General features: G+C 38.6%; 5 protein-coding genes across 10 annotated transcripts in view; 4 read left to right on the top strand and 1 right to left on the bottom strand.

Annotated features, from left to right (window-relative positions):
• The first annotated feature begins 99 nt into the window (after positions 1-99).
• On the top strand, positions 100-2,046 carry Cyt-b5 (Cytochrome b5). Of its 2 annotated transcripts, none has more exons than XM_011314262.1 (5): positions 100-254; positions 461-606; positions 1,073-1,201; positions 1,273-1,349; positions 1,793-2,046. In XM_011314262.1, the coding sequence occupies exons 2-5, from the start codon at positions 475-477 to the stop codon at positions 1,875-1,877; spliced, it is 423 nt and encodes a 140-aa protein (XP_011312564.1). In that variant the 5' UTR covers positions 100-254; positions 461-474; the 3' UTR covers positions 1,878-2,046. The 2 variants fall into 2 exon arrangements, with proteins under 2 accessions (XP_011312564.1, XP_011312566.1); XM_011314264.1 differs by having other exon boundaries at positions 1,755-1,877.
• Positions 2,047-3,585: 1,539 nt separating this feature from the next.
• Positions 3,586-8,976, top strand: LOC105272241 (b(0,+)-type amino acid transporter 1-like). Of its 3 annotated transcripts, none has more exons than XM_011314269.1 (6): positions 3,586-3,714; positions 3,791-4,000; positions 6,658-7,676; positions 7,775-7,988; positions 8,220-8,525; positions 8,703-8,976. In XM_011314269.1, the coding sequence occupies exons 2-6, from the start codon at positions 3,976-3,978 to the stop codon at positions 8,765-8,767; spliced, it is 1,629 nt and encodes a 542-aa protein (XP_011312571.1). In that variant the 5' UTR covers positions 3,586-3,714; positions 3,791-3,975; the 3' UTR covers positions 8,768-8,976. The 3 variants fall into 3 exon arrangements, with proteins under 3 accessions (XP_011312571.1, XP_011312570.1, XP_011312569.1); XM_011314268.1 differs by having other exon boundaries at positions 3,586-3,708; XM_011314267.1 differs by having other exon boundaries at positions 3,586-4,000.
• LOC105272240 (uncharacterized) lies at positions 8,958-9,616 on the bottom strand. 2 transcript variants are annotated; one of them, XM_011314265.1, is made up of 2 exons: positions 9,544-9,616; positions 8,958-9,466 (listed from the first exon to the last, which is right to left on the bottom strand). In XM_011314265.1, the coding sequence occupies exon 2, from the start codon at positions 9,458-9,460 to the stop codon at positions 8,981-8,983; it is 480 nt and encodes a 159-aa protein (XP_011312567.1). In that variant the 5' UTR covers positions 9,461-9,466; positions 9,544-9,616; the 3' UTR covers positions 8,958-8,980. The 2 variants fall into 2 exon arrangements, with proteins under 2 accessions (XP_011312567.1, XP_011312568.1); XM_011314266.1 differs by having other exon boundaries at positions 9,519-9,573.
• A 767-nt stretch (positions 9,617-10,383) lies between these two features.
• Positions 10,384-17,293, top strand: LOC105272242 (tudor domain-containing protein 5). 2 transcript variants are annotated; one of them, XM_011314271.1, is made up of 4 exons: positions 10,384-10,564; positions 10,639-12,528; positions 12,798-12,899; positions 15,412-17,293. In XM_011314271.1, the coding sequence occupies exons 2-4, from the start codon at positions 10,648-10,650 to the stop codon at positions 17,029-17,031; spliced, it is 3,603 nt and encodes a 1,200-aa protein (XP_011312573.1). In that variant the 5' UTR covers positions 10,384-10,564; positions 10,639-10,647; the 3' UTR covers positions 17,032-17,293. The 2 variants fall into 2 exon arrangements, with proteins under 2 accessions (XP_011312573.1, XP_011312572.1); XM_011314270.1 differs by lacking the exon at positions 15,412-17,293 and having other exon boundaries at positions 12,798-15,353.
• Positions 17,294-17,443: 150 nt separating this feature from the next.
• LOC105272273 (uncharacterized) overlaps positions 17,444-20,537 on the top strand; it is a 38,257-nt gene continuing 35,163 nt past the window's right edge. Inside the window, exons 1-5 of the mRNA XM_011314322.1 lie at positions 17,444-17,567; positions 17,979-18,442; positions 18,615-18,821; positions 18,889-18,984; positions 20,014-20,079. Coding sequence (XP_011312624.1) covers positions 17,444-17,567; positions 17,979-18,442; positions 18,615-18,821; positions 18,889-18,966 — 873 coding nt within the window. The 3' untranslated portion in view covers positions 18,967-18,984; positions 20,014-20,079. The remainder of the gene's footprint in view (positions 17,568-17,978; positions 18,443-18,614; positions 18,822-18,888; positions 18,985-20,013; positions 20,080-20,537) is intronic.

The following is a 20,537-nucleotide window of genomic DNA, read 5'->3' on the forward strand; positions in this document are numbered from 1 at the left end:
TTTCTCAATTAATTATTCGTCAATCTATTTTCATATTCCCCTCCAATATTTTAACATCGATATATATTCAACTCAAAATATCATGTATCGATATGAAACATCGATATATCGAAAAACGTGACGTGAGGCGCAGGTGTTTTTTTCCTGTTTGTTGCAGGAGAATAGTAGACTTCTCATTGTTGGAGTAATTAACTTCAATAAAATACAATAACAGATTCTCCGGGATAATCCTCAGCCCTCGTCTTCTTCAAAGAGTAAGTCCTGGAGATTTGAGAATTCCTGATGATGTGTTCCCACAAATTCCCGAGTAATTGTCCTTTCAACTCTTGAATCTCATTACCACAATTTTTTTTTTTCAATTTTCTCCATTTGTAAAACAATTTTCTAGTCGTGATTGGGAGGATCATTGCCCCGCGGGGATGGGGAGGAATTATTTATCTTCATTTTTTGTCATTGTTAGGTTAATCGAGGAAAATGGCGACCCCGGAGTCATCGTCTGAAGTCAAGTTGTTTACGAGAGCTGAAGTTTCTAAGCACAAGGACAGTAAAGACGCTTGGATTATTATTCATAACATTGTTTATGATGTCACGAAGTTTCTCAGTGAGGTTCGATTATTCTCCTCTTTTTTTTCCAACAATTTATCCATTTTTTTTGCGAATTATTTGTATTGAAAAAATTAAGAATTTCTCTTATGGAAATCAGATCCACTGATTCTTCCAAATTTTTATTAAAAAGTCCAATTTAGTCCAACTTTTACCTAGAAATATTATCACAAACATTTTTATACAAATCCCCTCGTTTTTTTATAATATACCAATTTTTTTTCGTCAAAACTCATCGGAATATTCGATTTTTCTACAAGAGATTCCATTAATTCTCTTAATCTCCCATAATTTATTATAATCTCTCGATTTATTAATGACAATCTAATTTGTTTATAAAACTATTTCAAACAAAAGTGGAAGTTTTGTTTAAAATGATTAAAGTATTGTATTTATTATTTAAATTGACCTTCCACTTCTGATATTTATTCTTATTCTTTTCGTTTCTCAACGTTGTTAATTTATTCAGCACCCAGGAGGTGAGGAAGTGCTCCTGGAGCAGGCAGGAGTTGATGGTACTGAACCCTTCGAGGACGTGGGACATTCCAGTGATGCCAGACAGATGATGGAGCCATACAAAATCGGAGAAATCGTCGAGGTAAATAAACAAAAAAAAAACCCAAATCAATTTCAATTCCTTCAAATTATTTTCATTTCTTCTCCATCCAGGAAGAGAGAAGTCCCTCGTCGAAGGGCGACAAAAAACGCGATTGGGCGAGTGGAGCTGGAGAGGACGACGGATCCAGGTATTCTCTTAATTTTAATTCCCTCGCACTCGAAATTCAAAATAATTCCCACAATTTCCCAAGCTTTTGGCCGTTTTAACTCTGCACTAACTCTTTCTCAGATTTATTCCAGTAAAATTGAAAGAAATACTGAAAATAGTACGCAGATGAGAGTAATCATCTCCTGAGTGACTCAACTGCTTTCTTCGTCTTTTGTAAAAACAAAATCAGTCCGGAAGTGGAAAAACGATGATAATCAGTCGATTACTTTAACTCAGCTAATTATTTTATTGGGTTGAGGGATCTGGTGGGTCTAACAGGATGAGATAATGATGGTTAATTAATTATTTATCTGGAATTCATCGTTTCTCCAATTAATGACTGACGAAATTTCAAATTCTCTCACTTTTAAATAAATGCAAATAGTCGCTGCTGCGTGGTGATGTGATGATTGGCAATTCCAGTGGTTCATGGAGATCCTGGCTGATTCCAATAACTCTAGGAGTCCTTGCAACCATCATATACCGTTACTTCATCGGTGCTCGCTGAAGAAATCATTCCTCAATGAGATTAAATATCTCCTCCATACTCTCTCCTTTTGCGCTTTATCAGGGAGTTTATAATCAAAGCTGAAAAGCGAGAGACGACGAACTATTGTTACAATTATACTTTTTATTATTTTTTACATTGTAATAGACGATCAGGGCCTAGTGATAAATACCATAAATATAACGAGTGTATTGAATCATTGGAAGAACTAGGATTTTTGTCGAGGGTTCATTAACGTCATTGCGGGATAATTACACTTGAAATTTCAAGTGGAACTTGAAGTTTTTTATGAGTGCATCAAAGAATTTGGGAATTTTTTGAAATTTCTAGTGATTCGCTATCTTCAGGTTCGAGGGCTAGAAAAAATTTAAATCATTCTTTGAAAAAATTTCTGATCATTTGACATGAACAATTAAATTTTCTTGAATTTTCAAGATGAATAATAAATTTAGTAAATGTTTTTAATAAAAATTCATTGAAAACTCAGTTGATTGAAAATTGAGATGACTTTGTCACGGAAAATTCAATAAATTTCTAAGTGTTGAGAGGAGTATGTATTTTCATAAAAATATAATTTCTCCAGGTGAGGCACCTCCGGGCGATCTCGAGTAGGTGTTAATTATGATAATCATTAGGTTGATTATGACCTTGAATAAACTCGAGCAATAATTATTAATATTGAAAAATTCCGTCAGGTTCTTCTTCGAAAATTCGGTATCTAAAGAAAATTAATAAAATTAATAATAATCAATGGAGTTTGTTCAAGGACATGTCTCACATTATCATCCTCTAGAGCAACATGATGATTATCATCAGAATCTAATCGGAATCGCGTGGGGATGACTTAATTGTAGAAACAATCTTTTGCGAAAATATATTCACCTCTCAAGTGAATGGATCCTTGGGGAAAATAATATTTATCATTGTATTGTCAGGATTGAGGGAATTGATCAGACGGGAAAATTTATCAATCGCAAAATAGGAATTAATTGCGTTGCAGCAGGCAGCTCATGTCAATTGAATCTCCATTTGTTCTGTTTATTTATGGAAATGAGAATTTTTCTGGTGTGAATTGATAATGTTGTATGTGTTGGAAGCATAATAAATCAAAGTTAAACATAAGACAATTTTACTAAGCCAGTTATTGCTGTATGATTTGGTGGATATTTGGGTGACAGAATTTAATTAGATGTCAGTCAATTTCAGTGATTTTCTCGTGCGTTGTCATGGCACTTGAAAATTCCCTCGAAATTCTGTGAAAATTCGGAAAAAATAAATTTGAGGAAATCTGGAAAACTCGTGATTTTTTCCTGAGTCATAAAAATTGAATTTTTCAAAAATCTGCATATGACCAATTCTGTCAAAATTCTGTCAAAATTCGGAAAAATTCAATTTGAGAAAATCTGAAAAACTGGTAATTTTTTCATGACTCGTAAATCTTGAATTCTTCAAAAAACTGCATATGACCAATTCCATCAAAAATTCCATCAAAATTGACAGAATGTATCAAACATCCGTGATCTCCTGGAGGTGTGAATAAACAAGTCAGTGGATGAATTGACATAAAAAAATCATCGGAAAAGCCTTATTTCGTCTGAGTGATAAATTGAAGCCATCGAATTGAATGAAGATTGACCGAGGGTGGTGGGAGAGGGGAGAGTATCGAGCGAGCCTCGGGTGAGTACTGGCGGCGCCGACGCCGGGGGAAAATCTACAGTCAGGAGCACCCGGTGGGGCACAACTGCTCACTCAAAGTCAGACCGTACATCAGTCTCTTCCATTGACTCCCAGCCGGCGAATATTCCATTGCATCACGCCCATTTTGTCACGAGTACTAGTACAGCAATTGCCACTGACTTGCCACTGACTTGCCACTGACTTGCCACAAATAACTCATCAATTTTTTCCCACAGCAGAAAAAAAAATAAGTTGAAGGGCCAGTTGGGACAATACTCTCCAGACTTTATCTTCTGCTTACACGAGGGAGTTTGAAATAAAGTGGTACCAGAAGACAGGACCAAGTGGTTGATATTATTTAACGTCAAAGTGTCATGAGAGGCGGTTTCACGATCCGCCCTTATTACTCCATCCTAGAGTCATGCATGCCGCGCCTTTTAAACGAGGTAAGGTCATTTATTCCCATTATTTTCCATTTTTTTTTTTCTCATTTTATTTTATTTTTTTAATCGAGAAACAAGCAAATACTGGGACTCAACGAGAAAATCTTCCTCGCCGGGTTTGTGACGGAATTTCTTGGGATTTAAGGGGATTATCAGGATTTTCATGAGAATCTTTTTTGGAGGGGGGAATTTAGGCTACAAAAAAGGTTCTGATCGAAATTTTGCTAGGTCGAGGGGATTCGCTGATATTTCTGGGGAAGGTACGCGGTGGATGGAGCGAAGTGCTTTTTACGTTTTTGGGAATGATTTTTCGGGTTTTGATTTTATTATCTGGAAGGAGGGATGATCGATTGATTGGGTTGGAATTCTGGAGGGTGTTTTTAAATTTTCTTGATGCATTTTGTTTATTTAGTTAATTGAATCGATTCAATGAGTGATGGTATTGTTTCGCGCCAATTTAAGGGGCGACGCGACTCGTTTATTTTCGTCGCCTTTGGACTGACCGAGAATAAAAGTTGAACGTGCGAGGAATGGCGCAATTAAATTGGGTTTTTCATCATTCGGGGATTATGATTATTTATTATTACATTTTTTAGAATAAATTGATTTACTCCCCCTGGAAAACCGAAATTTCCAAAAACTAAGAAGAAACTCGCGTTTCTCAATTTTCAATATCTCCAGATTGGCTGAGTGAAATCCAAAAAAGTTAACGCCATTCTAGAGCCCTCTTTGTCATCTTCAAAATTAATTCGGACCTCTTTTAAATCGCATCATTGGATCAGAAGATATGAGAGAATCCCAGGGAATCCACCTTGCTTCACCCTTTCCCACCCCAGCTCTACAACTCCCTCCAATTTCTCATTTATCTCGAGAAGAATTGATTTCTGGGACAAACCTATTGGACCTTTTCTGTACCCAATGAAATTCCAAACAAAAAATGTCTTATCACTTTTTCCCCTGGAAGCTCATGTCTTTGAGATAATTCGGCATTTTTAACTCTGGAAAAATAAATTCGCCCTTTTGCGCTCTGAAATAATATCCCAAATGCATTTTGCAACTAAATAAAGTCAAAGCATTTGCTGTGCACTTATAAATTGCCGTCACCTTGAGTTCAATTGATTGTCTACACGAACGGGTATAAACGCTGTGTTCGATACATTTGGGGGTATAATTGAATCGGATTCACCCCGTCAATTATCCGAATAACAGCTGACAATTCCCACGATAAATTATTCATCAATCGTCAATAAATTCCCGTGATTTCGACTTATGCAATTCTCCCGGCAGTAGTGCAAACTTTAATTGCGTCGTACCGTGTCGTTGGATAATAATGGAAAAAGGGAAAATCCCGTGAAAATTGTTGACTGAATAGCATCAATTTTTCTGAACTGTTGGACGAACTTCAAGGAAAGTGTCAAGTGCAGACTAGTTTTTTTTTAAACTATTTTTCCATCTATTTTGGTCGCCCTCATGATGGCGACTGATCGAAATAACTACCTCCGACGCTATTAAATATAGAAGTCGAAATTTCCCGCTCCTTTTATTTAATATTGACACGTTCATCCGTTCCCCGCAGTTTTACCCCTTTTATTTAAATATTCCAGTCATTTATTGAATTTATACAGAATTTTTTGTATTTTTTTCCATTTTTTTACAATAAATAACTGCAATTTCCACTTCAATTAAAAATTAAAAAATTGTACAATCGAAATAAACAATTCTTCTAGCATAATAATAATAATAATATAAATGCAATATTACATAATTTTCCAATAGAAATTATTTATTATTATTAATTTATTCCGCGAATGATTAAAAATATTGAAATTACGTTATAAATATTTTATTAATAAATCTCCCTATTTTTTTTATCAATCTTTCCCCGAGGATTAACTTTAATAAAAATTCAAGAATTGAAATTGAAATTGATAGTATATTATTATTTATTTCTTTACGAGATTTTTAATTGAAATGATAAACCACTAGTGAAACCGCGTAACGAGTGGACAATGAGAAATGATAAAACGCAACTCCGAGGCTCGAATTACCTCCGAGAATTGAATGACTTTTTTGCGTTCTAAAAACTGATACCAACGCGCAGATGATCAAAAAGAGTTGAATGATTCCTCAATGAGAAATCGTTTCCTGAATATTTGTTTACGTTACTCATCGTTTTTTTTTCATTACCATTGACATTTTTTTTCTCGGCATTGAAGGAGACGTTCAGGTCAATAATTAATGGTCAGCGCTCGCCTTTAGACACGTGTCCACGTCTCTAAATAATTCCAATACACCAGATGACAATTTCCCCCTATTAAAACCGAAATCATTGGAGTAATAAATTCCTCAGAGAATTGAGACGCCACTAGTTAAATAATAAGAGTCTATTCGCATTTTATCTCATTGCCAGAATTAATCCGTCAATTTCAGAAATATCAAATAATTGAAAAAATAACAATAATAAATAAAATGGAATTAATAGACTTTTACAATCTATTAAATTTCCCGCCATATCCACCAAAAAATATTAATCGTTTTAATAAACAATATGAAGAGTAATTATTGCAATGCAGATATTGATGATAATGCAATATATGTTTTAAACAATTGAAATGCTAATTAATTTTCTTGGAATAATAATGATAAAAAAATGATTTCAGCAACTGGCAGGGATGAGAGAGAGCCAGGAGATGGTGAAATTGCTGGTACAAGTGATGGGCCAAAGAATTGGCGTAACCGTTGGAAATTCCGTCGAAGTGACTCGTACGAGACAAATGGATTGGGTTCACCTGTGGTGCACGACCAAACGGGAAACGAAGGGTGCGGAGGGCTGGAGGGGAAGGACCCAGAGACGAACGACACTGTTCACCTCAAGAGACGGGTGGGACTCGTCAGTGGGGTGGCTTTAATCGTCGGTACGATGATTGGATCAGGGATATTTGTCTCACCATCAGGACTTCTAGTCCGAACTGGTAGCATTGGAGTTAGTTTCATCGTGTGGACAGCCTGCGGTGTTCTCAGTCTTTTTGGTGCACTTGCATACGCTGAGCTTGGAACAATGAATACCAGCAGTGGTGCTGAATACGCCTACTTCATGGATGCATTTGGTGCACCACCAGCTTTCCTCTTCTCCTGGACATCGACACTAGTTTTAAAACCCTCGCAGATGGCCATCATTTGCCTATCATTCGCGCAATACGCGGTCGAGGCTTTTGCCGTTGACTGCGAACCACCTGAGCATCTTGTCAAGGTCGTTGCACTTCTTGCAATTGTTCTCATACTTCTTGTCAACTGCTACAGCGTTAATCTAGCGACTGGTGTGCAGAATGCATTCACTGCTGCTAAATTAATTGCCATTCTTGTGGTTATTGCTGGGGGCACTTGGTCTTTGGCCAAGGGCAATACTCAGCATCTTCGGGGTGCATTTCAACCGATGGATGGGAAGGATCTTATCAATGTTGGAAGACTTGCAACTGCTTTTTATACTGGACTCTGGGCCTATGATGGATGGAATAATCTTAATTATGTCACTGAGGAGATCAAGGATCCCTCCAAGAATTTACCAAGGTCCATCATGATTGGCATTCCTCTTGTCACTGTTTGCTATGCTCTTATCAATCTGTCTTATCTAGCTGTCATGTCACCCACGGAGATGATCGAGAGTGAAGCTGTTGCTGTGGTGAGGACATTTTTTTTTTGACTTTTCAATGAAATTAATTCAGGGTCAGATGAACGTGAAGGAGATGTTGAATTATTTATTATATATTCTTCTCGTAGACGTTTGGCAATCGTATCCTTGGGGTGATGGCGTGGCTTATGCCATTCTCGGTGGCTGTTAGCACTTTTGGATCAGCAAATGGAACACTTTTTGCTGCCGGACGACTGTGTTTTGCTGCTTCGAGACAAGGACATCTTCTCGATTGCCTCAGCTATGTGCATGTACGTCGATTCACACCTGCCCCTGGTCTCATCTTCCATTCCCTCGTCGCTGGTAAATATTTGATGTTTCGATTATCGTAAAGATATTAGTTTAAATGGCAGGTCTCCAACATTTTTTAGAATCATTGACTTTAGAGGGGAATATCCACGACGTTTTTTGAAGGGAATTTTATCGGCTACAGAAAAATTTCATAGTATTTTTGTCGTAAATTCAATGAGTTATAAATAAATCTTATAATATAATTAAGAAAATATTATGATTCGGCTATTGACTGTTTGATAGCTACCATGGTACTCTCTGGGAACATCGACTCCCTCATCGACTTCTTCTCGTTCACTGCGTGGATATTCTACGGTGGCTCGATGCTGGCACTCCTGGTGATGCGAAAAACCAGACCAAATCATCCTCGGCCGTACAAGTGTCCGCTTGTTATACCAATTCTCGTGTTAGGGATATCCGTGTACCTGATTGTTGCTCCGATCATTGATAAACCGCAGATTGAATACGTTTATGCCGCAGCTTTTATCGCTGCTGGCATGTTTGTCTACCTCCCATTTGTTAAGTACGGATATGTCCCCAAGTTTATGGGTAAGAACTAATTACTCTAATTACTCTAATTACCAAAAATTCCAATCAAAATAAATGACAGCTTTTAAAAATATCTAGACCTTCTATCTGATTATTCATTAGCAATAATTCTACTTTCATCTTTTCTGAGTCAAAATAAAATAATCATTTTAATAATTATTATTAAAAATATTTCAGAGGCTGTCAATGTCTTTCTCCAAATGCTGTTGGAAGTGGCGCCAACCGCTGCCTCTTACGATTGATTAAAAAATATTTTCGGAATAATTCGTAAGGAATTGAAGGGAGATAAAACGATTTATCGACGCCGAATCATTCCATTGGGGCGTCAGATAAGATTATTTATATAATAAAGAACTATATTATTTTATTACTTGTTGTCGAGTAGATTACAGTGAAATGATGGTGTAGAAGAATTGAGATTGTAGATCATTAATAAAACATTTTAAACAATTCCATCACCTCTTGATTTTCCTATCCACTTTTCCATAAACATCCAGAATTGTTGATTGCCTTTTTCTTTTAGTTTTGGTATTGATTTTTGTTAAGCTGTGGGTAAGACCTGATTCCTGTTTCTTCGCTCTCGCTCTTTCTCTTGATTTTTTCACCTTCAATTGCTTGTAGTTTTCGTTTTTTCGATTTTTCACTGGCTTTCCACCGAGTTGGAGGACGAGGGCGACTTTAGCCTCATTTTTTTTAGCTCCAGTGAATCCAGAGGCACCGAATTTCATGACGTCCCATCGGAGTCTTTTCATCTCGAGCTCCTGCTGACGCTTCAAGTCCTCAGGGGAGGGTTTAAGGTCATCTCTTCGGGGGTTTATCGATTTATCAGCTGTCGAGGGGGTTTTCTTCTTGTGGGAGGTGTACGTCACACTCACGAAGTCTTTTTTAGGGGTTTTTTGCTGATGGGCACAACGTGTTGGCACAAAGTCATCCATTGGCACCTGGAAAATAAAATTCAGATGTCACACACGATTTTAGGATGGAATTGCATACCTTTTGCAAAAGAAATTCGGATAACCTCTTCGAGTTCACGTGAGGTTGTTTGTTGTTTTTGGAGAATATGATCATGAAGACGTCGACGAGGGGGAGAATCTATCGATCTTATCGACAATCGGTAATTAATCGAATTTTTATGAGTGAAACCCGCGGAATTCAAATTCTTCGGATATGTTTTTTTTATTTTATCTTAAATAGTTGTGATTAATTTGGGGGGAGTTGTTTTATTATTAACCATTGTTAATTATTTTTTTTATTAATAGTGAAATGAATGAGTTTTTTAATCAATAAATAAATAAATATTATTAATTCAGTCAATCATAAATTTTATATTCGTGTCCGAGAAATTCAAATTAGTTTGTCATTCTTTACTAATAACAGAATCCATCAATATTTCTTGGGATTCAATTAATTAAATTAATTAATAATAACAATGAACACCTAATAAACTTGAAAATATTTTGATTCCCTAATTTTTTTATATCAATTTTACAATTTGTATGAAGGGAATAAAATATCCTCTGAAATTCCAAAAATATTTTGAAAAATTCCTCTTTCCAATGAATTTCAATTTGTCACTTAAATTGAATCTTTCTCTAACTAAAAAAAATGGAATTTCTTCTTAATATAATTGTTATTGCTTTCCGTTTTGCAATTTCAATCTCATCCACTCGATTCAACAAAAAAAAATTATAATAAAAACTGATAGAAAAACCGATGAAACACGTAAACAGAAAAATCCCAAGATCGTGGGTTGGCGGGAGTTCGATTCGAAGGTCAGAAAACCGCGCCGCCTGATTGGTCCCTCATTCAGTAGCGCCCCGCCCCCTGGGGACTTCGGCATTAGTCCGAGAGACGCCGAAGTAGCCGGCACTTCTTCAATTCTTCCTCCTCCCCGAATTCCTGATAATTCCTTATAATTCCAAAACAACTTTTTTCCCTGCAAATCGGATTACAAAAAACTAGAAGAATAAACCGCGAAAAATTCCGTGAGTGTTACCTCACCCTGAGACCTTGAGGAGAACCATAAATCTTTCTTCACCGTAAGTGTTGAGATTTTTTTTTTCAATCGGAAGAACAAAGAGCTCTTCATTCCCCCGGATAATCTTTATTCCAGATATATAATATGGCGGGGATAAACGACAGATCTCGTGATGAAGTGGTGCGTTCGATCGTGTCCCTCCTGGTGACAGAGAAGCCCCCGTACAACATTACGATACCAAAATTAGAGTCGATTTACCGAAACACCGAGGACGAGAGGATTCCCTACAGAGACCTCGGGTACCCATCGATCATCGAATTTCTACGATCAATTCCCCAGATTGAGCTAACCACACGTGACGGTACGAATTTGATTAATTTCCTGGGCTCGGAGAAGAGTCGAGGTGTTAGTGAACTCGTGGCTAAACAGAGATCAAACCCGAAGAACACCAGGAGTCGGTCTGTGTGTCGACGTGGCATACCCTCAGGTTATTTTCCCAGGAGTCACAGTGCATTTCCATCGAGGAATAACGACGTAGCCAGAGGCAATGACAATATTTCCAGGAACAACGAGAATACCTCCAGGATTTTTGAGAATTCATCGAGGCTGAGCTCCGAAGTGCTGGAGGTTCTCCAGAGGTCGGGTAATGGACTCTCGAAGACGACATTGTTGCATAAAATGAGGGAAAAACGTCTGGGATACATCGACATGACGAGTCTGAACGATATTTTGAATAATCTCGGTGGAAAAATTGTCGTCAAGGACAACGTGGTGTTCTCGCGGACAGGAAGTCAGGAGATCTCGTGGGACAGGAGTGAACCTGTGACGCCGAAACCTGTAATAATAAAAAACGATCACGTGGAGACTAGAGGAAAAATGGAGGACTTCTTTGAGGATGATTTTGAGTTTGAGTCCAGAGGAAATATTACCCAGCAGTCCGGACCCGCTGGAAACTCTCTGAAGACTGCACCTGAGGTTCCAGTGGCGTCAAAATTGTCAGAAGTGTCGGAAGTGCCAGTGGGCCAGGGAATTTCTAACGGAAGTTCGAGGGCAATTCCTGCACTGGACGATCCCAGGACTCAGGCTGAGGTGGATCTCGTTATTGGCTCGAGGATGAGATTCAGACTTGAAAAACTCATCCAGAATCGTCCCCAGGGCATCTGGTGTGCAGAATTGGCTAAAGTTTATAAGGAGGAATACAATTTAGATCTTACCTGGCAGGAGCTGGGGTTCAACAGTCTCAGTGACCTTGTTCTTCATCTTCCTGATATATTCCGATGTGTCCAGCCAAGTCCATCTGAGGATTTTCGACTGTTCGACGCCAAGAATAAGGACCAGGGAATTCTCCCAATGAGGAGCACCCTCAGCTCGATTCATCAAATTTATATGGACCCTGAGGACGATGTGAAGGCTGTCCCCACTGGATTGTCTCCTCATCAGATTAATAAACTCATTCCTGAGGATGTTATGCTCCTTGGGGAGACTGTTGGACAGGTGCTCATTGACTGCTTCAATCAAGAGGACAAGGGGTACGAGGAGGTCGTCGTCTGTGACGCCTTCACTCCCTCTTTCTTCTGGATTCATCTCCGGAGGAAGGTTCTTAAGCTCGAGGCCATGATGGAGAGACTGCAGGATTTTTATGCGGCGGCTGGGGATAATTACAGTGTTCCTCTCATTGTTCTCGAGAAGGGGCTCAATGTTGTATGCAAATTCTATGGAAAATGGCATCGGGGAATTGTCAAGGCTGTCGATCCTGATGCTGAATCCACTACTACTGTTTTGTTCTATGATTATGGAACACTTCATACGTATCCAGCAAGTGCCATGCACTTTTTACACAGGAAATTCTCACAGCTACCTGCACAGGCCATTCCATGTGGACTTTATAATATCAAACCAGTGGAGGATTCAGCTGTTGTTGGCTCTGATGGCAAGGCCAGGTGGTCCATTCAGACAAGTCGTCGATTTGTGCAGAGAGTACATGATAAACCACTCGTCGCTATTTGTGGGAAGATGTTTCCGGAGGTGAGATCTAGCAGATATTTTAATCGACATTCATTCATTTTTTTTTGTGTCATTTATTAATCAAAAACTATTGATTCGACGAAAAATTTTCAAAAGAGCTTCTACTTCGGACATTTAAGCTACAAAAAAATATTTGGAAATTTTTTTTGTCAAATCGACAGGTTTCTAGATAAATTGATTATTTTAGACATTTGTTTTAGGTCTAGCCTGATAATTATGTGACAATGAATTACCAGAATATTTACTCGGAATTTTTTTCGTCTTCTCAGAATAATTCCATGCTGCTGAGCCTGACAGATACATCCAGCGAGGATGATGTGAACATCGCTGAGTGGCTGGTGGAGAATGGACTAGCTGTTCACGGTTCGATGGTTCGTATCAGGCCAAAAAATTTCCTCTACAAGTATTTCCTCACCTGTAAACCCAATCCGTTATCAAAATTATCACCAATTGTAAAGCCCCCGCCCCCAGTTGACGTATCAAAATTATCGAACAGTGAGAAAAGAGTTGTCAGTAAAATCGAAACTTTAAGAGCTAAATTGTTGGAGATTGGGAGAGTTAAGCGTGAATTCAAGTGTCTCCCTAAATGTCCCACGTGTGGGCAGTTGATTGAAGGAAGAGAAGAAGTCATAGATGCTGGTCAGGTGAATGGGATTGAGTCTGATCATGAAGTGGTTGATGAAGTCCCTCGACTCGATCCATTTCGCGTTAAATCAATTAGCCATTGGGTAGACACTGGCTTTTTAATTACGGGAGATACTGTTGCTCCTGATGCCGCTTCTGCATGGGATGAGGTTTTTATTCAAGATGAGATAAAAGGTGACAATCAAATTGATGATAAAATTAAGGCTGGAGTTGGTGGTGGAATTGGAGCTAATGTTCAAGCTCAAATTAAAGCTGCTAGAGCTGAAGTTGAAGCTGAAGTTGAAGCCGAAGCCGAAGCCGAAGCCGAAGCCGAAGCCGAAGTTGAAGCCGAAGCAGGAGCCGGAGCCGAAGCTGACGTTAAAATTAAAATTGCTGCAGCTGGAGCTGAGACTGGAACTGCAGTAGAAGCTAAAATGAATACTGAAGATAAAGCTCAAATTGAAGCTGAAGAAAAAATTGAAGATGAACCTGAAATCACTCGAATGCCTCTCCACCTGATCTCTCCAGCTCCTCTCTCTGCAGATGATGCAGTATCCGAGTGGGACGTTGTCCTGAAACCCAAGAGGCAGTGCCTGGCTACGGGGGTCATCGACTGGGACACCCTGAACATCACTGACAAAAATCCAGCCCCAAAACCAGTGGACAAACTCGAGATCCTCAAGAGCATTCCCAAACCAAAACGAGAGATCATTGAAACCGATGAACGACTTACCTACGATGGAGGATCCATCGGGAGGCATTCGTCCTTGGAGGAAGACGAAGATGAGATGTATGAGATGATTCAACCGATCATCAGGCAGGCGTTGAGAAATAATCGAAAGCCCCTGAAAGCCTCCAGAGTTGTCATCCGCGGATCGTTCTTTGCTCAGGGGTCTATGCGAAAAGCTTCAGATGTCTCCGGGTCATCCCGATTTTTCTCTCAATTTCCATCTGGTGTGAAGGAAAATTCAGGGAGTGATGGAACATCTAAATTTAATGATGAGGAAGGGGAAACACTTGGGGTAGAAGGAGAGGAAGAAATAGAAGAAATAGGAGAAATAGAAGTTGCAGAGAGCGAAAATATTGAAGTTGAAGAAAAGGAAGACCCGAGGAAAATCAAATTTTCTTCTCCACGGGATCCAATTGACTCATCAATTCCTCAGGAAAATTCCAAGGTGTTGATCGAAGAAATCGCCTCGAGTGAGGAAGAATTAAATGATGGAGTTGATGCAGTAATTGAAGACGATTATGACAAGAGAACTCCCCGAGTTCTGGTTGAAACTTCATCATCAGGTAGTGATAACGTTGAAATGGTCTCGGTGTACGCTGAATTCTTGAAGAAATCCCCACACTTCAGGAAACAAATACTCGAGGCTAAAAGGTTCGACGAATCCCTCGAGCTGGACTCGGATGATGAAACGAGTGGAGTCTCAGCTGATGAAGGGCCTCCAGAAGATGAAGAGGTCGATGAAGCTGTTGATGTAAAAACAGATGAGATCATTTCCAGTGGATCGATATTAAAATCAAATGACGATTTGGAGATTAATGATGCGAAGAGTCGAATAACTAATGGAAATATTTCTGGTGATATTCTAGTTTTTGATGATGTCGACCTGGAGGATGATTCCATGTTCGATGATGAAGACTTCGATGTCTATTTCGCTGGCGAAGACGTTTTTTGCAGGTTTAAAAATCAATTGATCAATGCGGATACGAAAAAAATGATTGACTGTTCAAAAGAACTTCCTGATGATGTCGAGGAAGTCTTCAGAGCCCCTGAAGACTCTGACAAATCAATCGTAAGTGTTTCGACACTAAGACTCTTAAGTTCTCAGCATAATTGACAATGTCCATTTCAGATTTTATTCAATTCCATTCTCTATAATTTTGATACCGACATTCGGGGCTGGCACTCCGTTATCGAAAGTCAATTAAAAATACTTCCTGTTAGTTAACAAGTGGATAAACAATTAATTGAGACACTGACGAAAACAATTTATATAGATAGATAAAGATATCTAATTACAACAAAAAACGCACGAACTGTCGAATGAAGAGTCTCAAGACAATTAATTAATTAAAAACATTGTAAAATTCTATCAGAAAACGGTAATTAGATGGAAGCATCTAATTGCAATTGACCGATGCCTTTCAACGAACAGATGTAAAAAATTTTATAAAATGAAACGATTAATAAAAAAGGGCAGAATAACATAAAAAAAAAATCGTGTCTTCATTTATCTCCCCCTCTGTTTTCAGGGAATTCTAATCGATCCCAATGACTTGAACCTCTACACAGAGGATTACGACTGGCAGAATGGAGATGGGCAGGAAGATGCTATCCTGACGCCAAAGACACCTTCAGAGATGGAAAGCAATAATCAGATAATTCAGGATCTCCTGGCACAAGGTCAATTAGCAAAGACTCGATTGATCGAACGTGGTGTGCAGCTGTTGGGGACAATCGATGGACTGTTGGCCTCAAATCCTAAGAATCCAAGAGAAACACTGAATAAAAAGCTCATCCTCATGGTGAAGGAGATGATCCTGGAGGACTGGAGGAAATTCTCATCGGAGAATCCCAAGCATTCGTACAATTTCTGGTCGTCATCGATGGACAGCCCATCAGTGACAGTTGATGATGTTCTGGTGAATGGTACACATGACGTAGCATGTGGTACTGATGAGTTTGATGAGACACTTGATGACCTGGAGGTTGTCTTCCAGTCGTTGAGCACTTCCCAGGGAATTGACAGTGTCAATGGCAATCTGGAGTCGCAGGTGTCATCTGAGGTGTATAGAAATGTCAATGATTTCGATGGTCAGGATCTGGAGGACCTGGGGTCATTCCACTCGGACAGCTCCATGGGAATCCTCGATGATGGTGAGGAGCTCCACTCTGGGTACGATCTACTCGATACAAATCCATTCAAGAACTGTATCCTATCCAACTCTCAAACACCTGAGGTACAGGAGATAGCATTCTCGCCCATTCCTCCAACCATTCCTCCAACCATTCCTCCAACCATTCCTCCAACCATTCCTCCAACCATTCCTCCAACCATTCCTCCAACCATTCCTCCAACCATTCCTCCTCCCATTCCTCCACGCACCAGGAGATCCCCCAGTATTTCCAACCTCTCCCACACGCATGAAGACACACTTCTGCATCTGGAGAACACTGAAGTCCTCAATCATCAGGAGAGGATGAACATCGAGATCTTGAACAACAATTCATCCCCACAGCAGAATAAATCCTCAAATTCTCGTCATAAATCTGATACTCGATTCCAGGATAAATTCCATGAGAACACCCCAGGGTACAGCTCCAGACCTACAGTTCCTCCCAGAACTCTACGAAGAGACACTAATGAAAATCGATCTGTCAGTGAATTAAGCTCAACCCTCGATATTCCATCGACAATTCACGATATCGAATCACCTGGAGTTGATTGTCTTCAGGTTGATCTCTGGAGAGGTCCTATGTTCGTCTTCTTTATGGAGGGCACTGGCTGGATCACCATCGATCAGTTCAGAATGGCATTCACTGATTTCCCTGATAGTCTTCTCATCAGGAAGCGTCTTCTGGAGCGACGGGATGACACTTGCTTCAAGATCATCAGGATGAGAGAGCATTCGGAAATTTTTGCGATTATCAAGGGCAAGTTCAGGGATGCTGGTATCTATCAGGATGAGCTGCACCATTTCTATCTCATTCCTGTCAATATTTTTCTGTTTAAAATGGTCAGGGCATTTAATATCGTGACCCTCGAGGACTTCAGGAAGTTCAGGGATGGCAATGGTGTCACTGATCATAGGGTACTCAAGGAGTGCTCACAGATACTTCAGGTCTGTCAACAGGTCACTGGACGTCTTTAGATTCCTCAAGGGTTATTTAAAAAATAAGTCTTTAGGGTAATTATTCAGTATTGATTACTGCAGACTTTCTTCACTTTTTTTTTCTCGTTCATTCGGTTTTCACTATTTTCTTTTTTTATTGTAGAACTTCATTAATCACGTACCATGTAATTATTATTTAATAATCGTTTGATAATGGATTAACCAGTGGTCTCATTGAAATTTATCATTGAGTTTATTTTAGTTAAGAGACGAGTGACTGCTGTTCAGTTTTTTTTTTATTCGAGAGATTTTTCTGGAAAAACTCTGTTAAGATGGTAATAAATGTGACGAATTGGTCTTTTTTTTTTTTGATAATTTGATTGTTTTATTGGGGAACAAATGAGGGGGATTTTGGGAGGCGTGGTGGGGGGCGTTTTCGAGAGGAGAAAATATGGGGGATGAGAAAAAATTGAGGGAAACTGATGAGAAAAAGGGGGGGAAGGAGGAATTACCAGGGGATATCACTACATTCTACTCCTACTTTCTGAATTTGTGGACGAGACTGAAAGCCAAAAGTGAGTGGATTTTTTGGTTTATTTTATTCATTTGCACTGTCAATGCCAAAAAAATTATATTACCATTTATAGATTACTCTTTAAAGTGGTATGTAAATATTTCTATTCATCTGCTTTAGAAATATTAAAAAATTGAACCAAATTTGAAATCTGAATAAAACATGAACATCACATAACTCATGAATAATTGATTTATCTTGAAAACTACTGATTTCCGGTGAAAACGTTGAAATACTTTTATATTGTTGAATAAATTTTCTATAAAAAAGATCTTTTGATGATTTTTCTGAAAATCAATAGGTTCTGAGTTCTGTCGATATTTATCTGATTTGTCTCATGCAATTTTACCAAATCTTTAATTGTTTATCATAACCTTTAATTTTATTAAAATTGTTTATAACATTGAATTAGATTTCTACAGGGTTGTCTTCGACTCCAAGAAGTTAAAGGCAGTCACGATGATCGGTAAAATCGAAGAGGAAATAAAGAAATTGTTTGAAAAAATCGAGAAAGAGATTGGGGATTTTGATCAGGAAGTGGAGGAGCTGAAGGGACAGACGGATGATGTCAAGAGGATAAAGGGAATTCTCACCGAGTACAAATCGACTGTCCAGAAGATTCTCGAAGAGTACTCAAAATCCTTGATCGAAATGAAAAATAAAATGACAAAGGACGTGACGACGACAGAAGAATTGACTCAATTCGCTAAATTCTCGGAAGTAAAATTCAACGATTTGAAAAAAACAACTGGTGATCTGACAGATTCCCTGGAGACCTCAGGATCCGATTCGCTGAAGAAGAATCTAAACAATACCCTGAAGGAGAGCAATGAGAGGATTACGAGCGACTTCGCCAGTCTAGTGGAGAATTTCAAGGTGAATACATGCATAAAACGATAAAAATTATTCATTCTCATGAATTGTCATAGATGAATTGATTATCTTGGGAGAAATGTCAGTGAAGTCGAAGGGATTAAAAAATTCCTCGTCATTATAACAATTTGACAGAGTCCATTGCAATAAATCTTGAATCGATATTTTTTTACAGAAAATTCAAGGAGAAAAGCCAGTGCCTCCCAAGCTTCCTCTATCAGAGCTGAAAGTTCCAGACGTCCAGAAGACAAAGGTCTCCTCCAGTTCGAAGGATCTAAAAACTGTCCCCAAGCCTTTAATCCCTCCCGAGATCAGAGATAAACTCAGGAAATTCAGCTTTACGAAACATTTCAATTCTGAAACTGTAACAGGACGGGCGAATGTGCGTAGACTGCGAATAAATTGATTGATTCATTTTTTATTAATGATTTTTTATGGTTATCTTGCAGGTGGCGAGGCTCACGATTTTTGGGGTTGTCCTGGGGTTTCTTTACTGGCGCCGAAAGCGATCGCAATCTCAGAAATGAGTGATAGATAATTTTTAGGTAAAATCGGGACTTTCTATTTTTTTTTTACTGGCAATAATACAATTTTGGGGAAACAATGATTATCTCATTTGAGCATTAGGTTTCAGCGCTATAAATTATTGTCTTGAGTGCATTCTTTCAATAATTCATATTTCTATTGAGGAATTACTCGAAATTCCTTCGAGAAGAACGAATGGAAGAGAATTATTCTTTATAGTAATTTTTCTAATTAAAAAACCAAATGAAATCGTCTGAAAGTCGATTTTTAAAATATGAAAAATCCTCTGGAAATAGCGAAAATTTTCTAAAAATACATTTTTCCTAAGATAAATTCGCACCAGAAGATCGCGGGAAAATTTTCCAATGAAAACTCGAACTGCGGTTTTAAATGAACGTTCATATTTCCCGCGCGTATGTCAAGTCGATAGCAGCGCTCTCGGTTCGATTCGACTGTTCCGATTGTCCGGCCGACGGCGTGGGTATTCACAAAATGGCGGCCGGTGAAGCAGCTGGCATCCACGTGTTCTGAGGATTTTCGAGGAAATAAGTGATAAAATAATTGAAATAATTAATAATTACAAAATGGAGGGGCTAGAATGCGTTTCAATGGTCGTTTTGACTGGTTATCGATGTGAATTTCGAGGGTTGGGGGCATGTGAGTGATTATTGTGGTGAGTGTTTGTTCTTGAGTGAGTGAATCTTGTTAGTGCCAGGAGATGAGGCCTCCTGTGCAATTCTGGAGGAAAACCGTGAGTTTTTTTCATTTTTTACCAGATTTATCGCATTTTTATTTTCCAAGAAAATGATTTGAGGAATCAGTGGACATAAATTTTGAGCATAAAAAAATGTAATCCATATTTAACGGTTTATAAGAAGGTCCAGTGATTTTTTAATCTTTTGTTATTGCCAACTTGTTGATAGATAAAACAGATGGCAGTGAAGGTATCTGTCTCGTTTGTTTAAATCTTAATCAATTGTTGATGAGTGGGGACTAATAGTCTAGTTTGAATTCCGGACATATAAAAAATACGAGCTGTTTTTTTCCAGTGAAGGGACGACAGGCGAGAGGATTCTACTCCTGGGACATCAGCTGGGCAGAATGATTCAACACCGGTGAGTGATTAATTATTTTTATATTACGGAGCCCCAGGATAAAATCGCCCTTTCCACCATCTTCAAAGCCAGAAGACTTATTCCAATAATCGATCTTATCCATTAATCAATCGACAAAACAGAAGCAACTCAATGAATTGAGATTAATGAATAAATTTGGTTAGATCAGAATTAATTCGATTAATTAATAAATTTGGAATTTCGGGGAGGTCTTAATATTTTTTCAAGTCAGACATTTGTTGGCGAAATTTTACTCAGATTTGTCGAACTCTCGTTTTCTCGGGAATTTTTACTGTTGGGAAATTTCATATATGGTGAATCGGGAAAAGTCCATTTCGCACTCAGAGGAAAAGTTCATTTCGCACTCAGAGGAAAAGTCCATTTCGCACTCAGAGGAAAAGTCCATTTCGCACTTAGAGGAAAAGTCCATTTCGTACTCAGAGGAAAAGTCCATTTCG

Source organism: Fopius arisanus, unplaced genomic scaffold (assembly GCF_000806365.1).
Source record: "Fopius arisanus strain USDA-PBARC FA_bdor unplaced genomic scaffold, ASM80636v1 scaffold00152, whole genome shotgun sequence".
Classification (NCBI taxonomy): Eukaryota; Metazoa; Arthropoda; class Insecta; order Hymenoptera; family Braconidae; genus Fopius; species Fopius arisanus.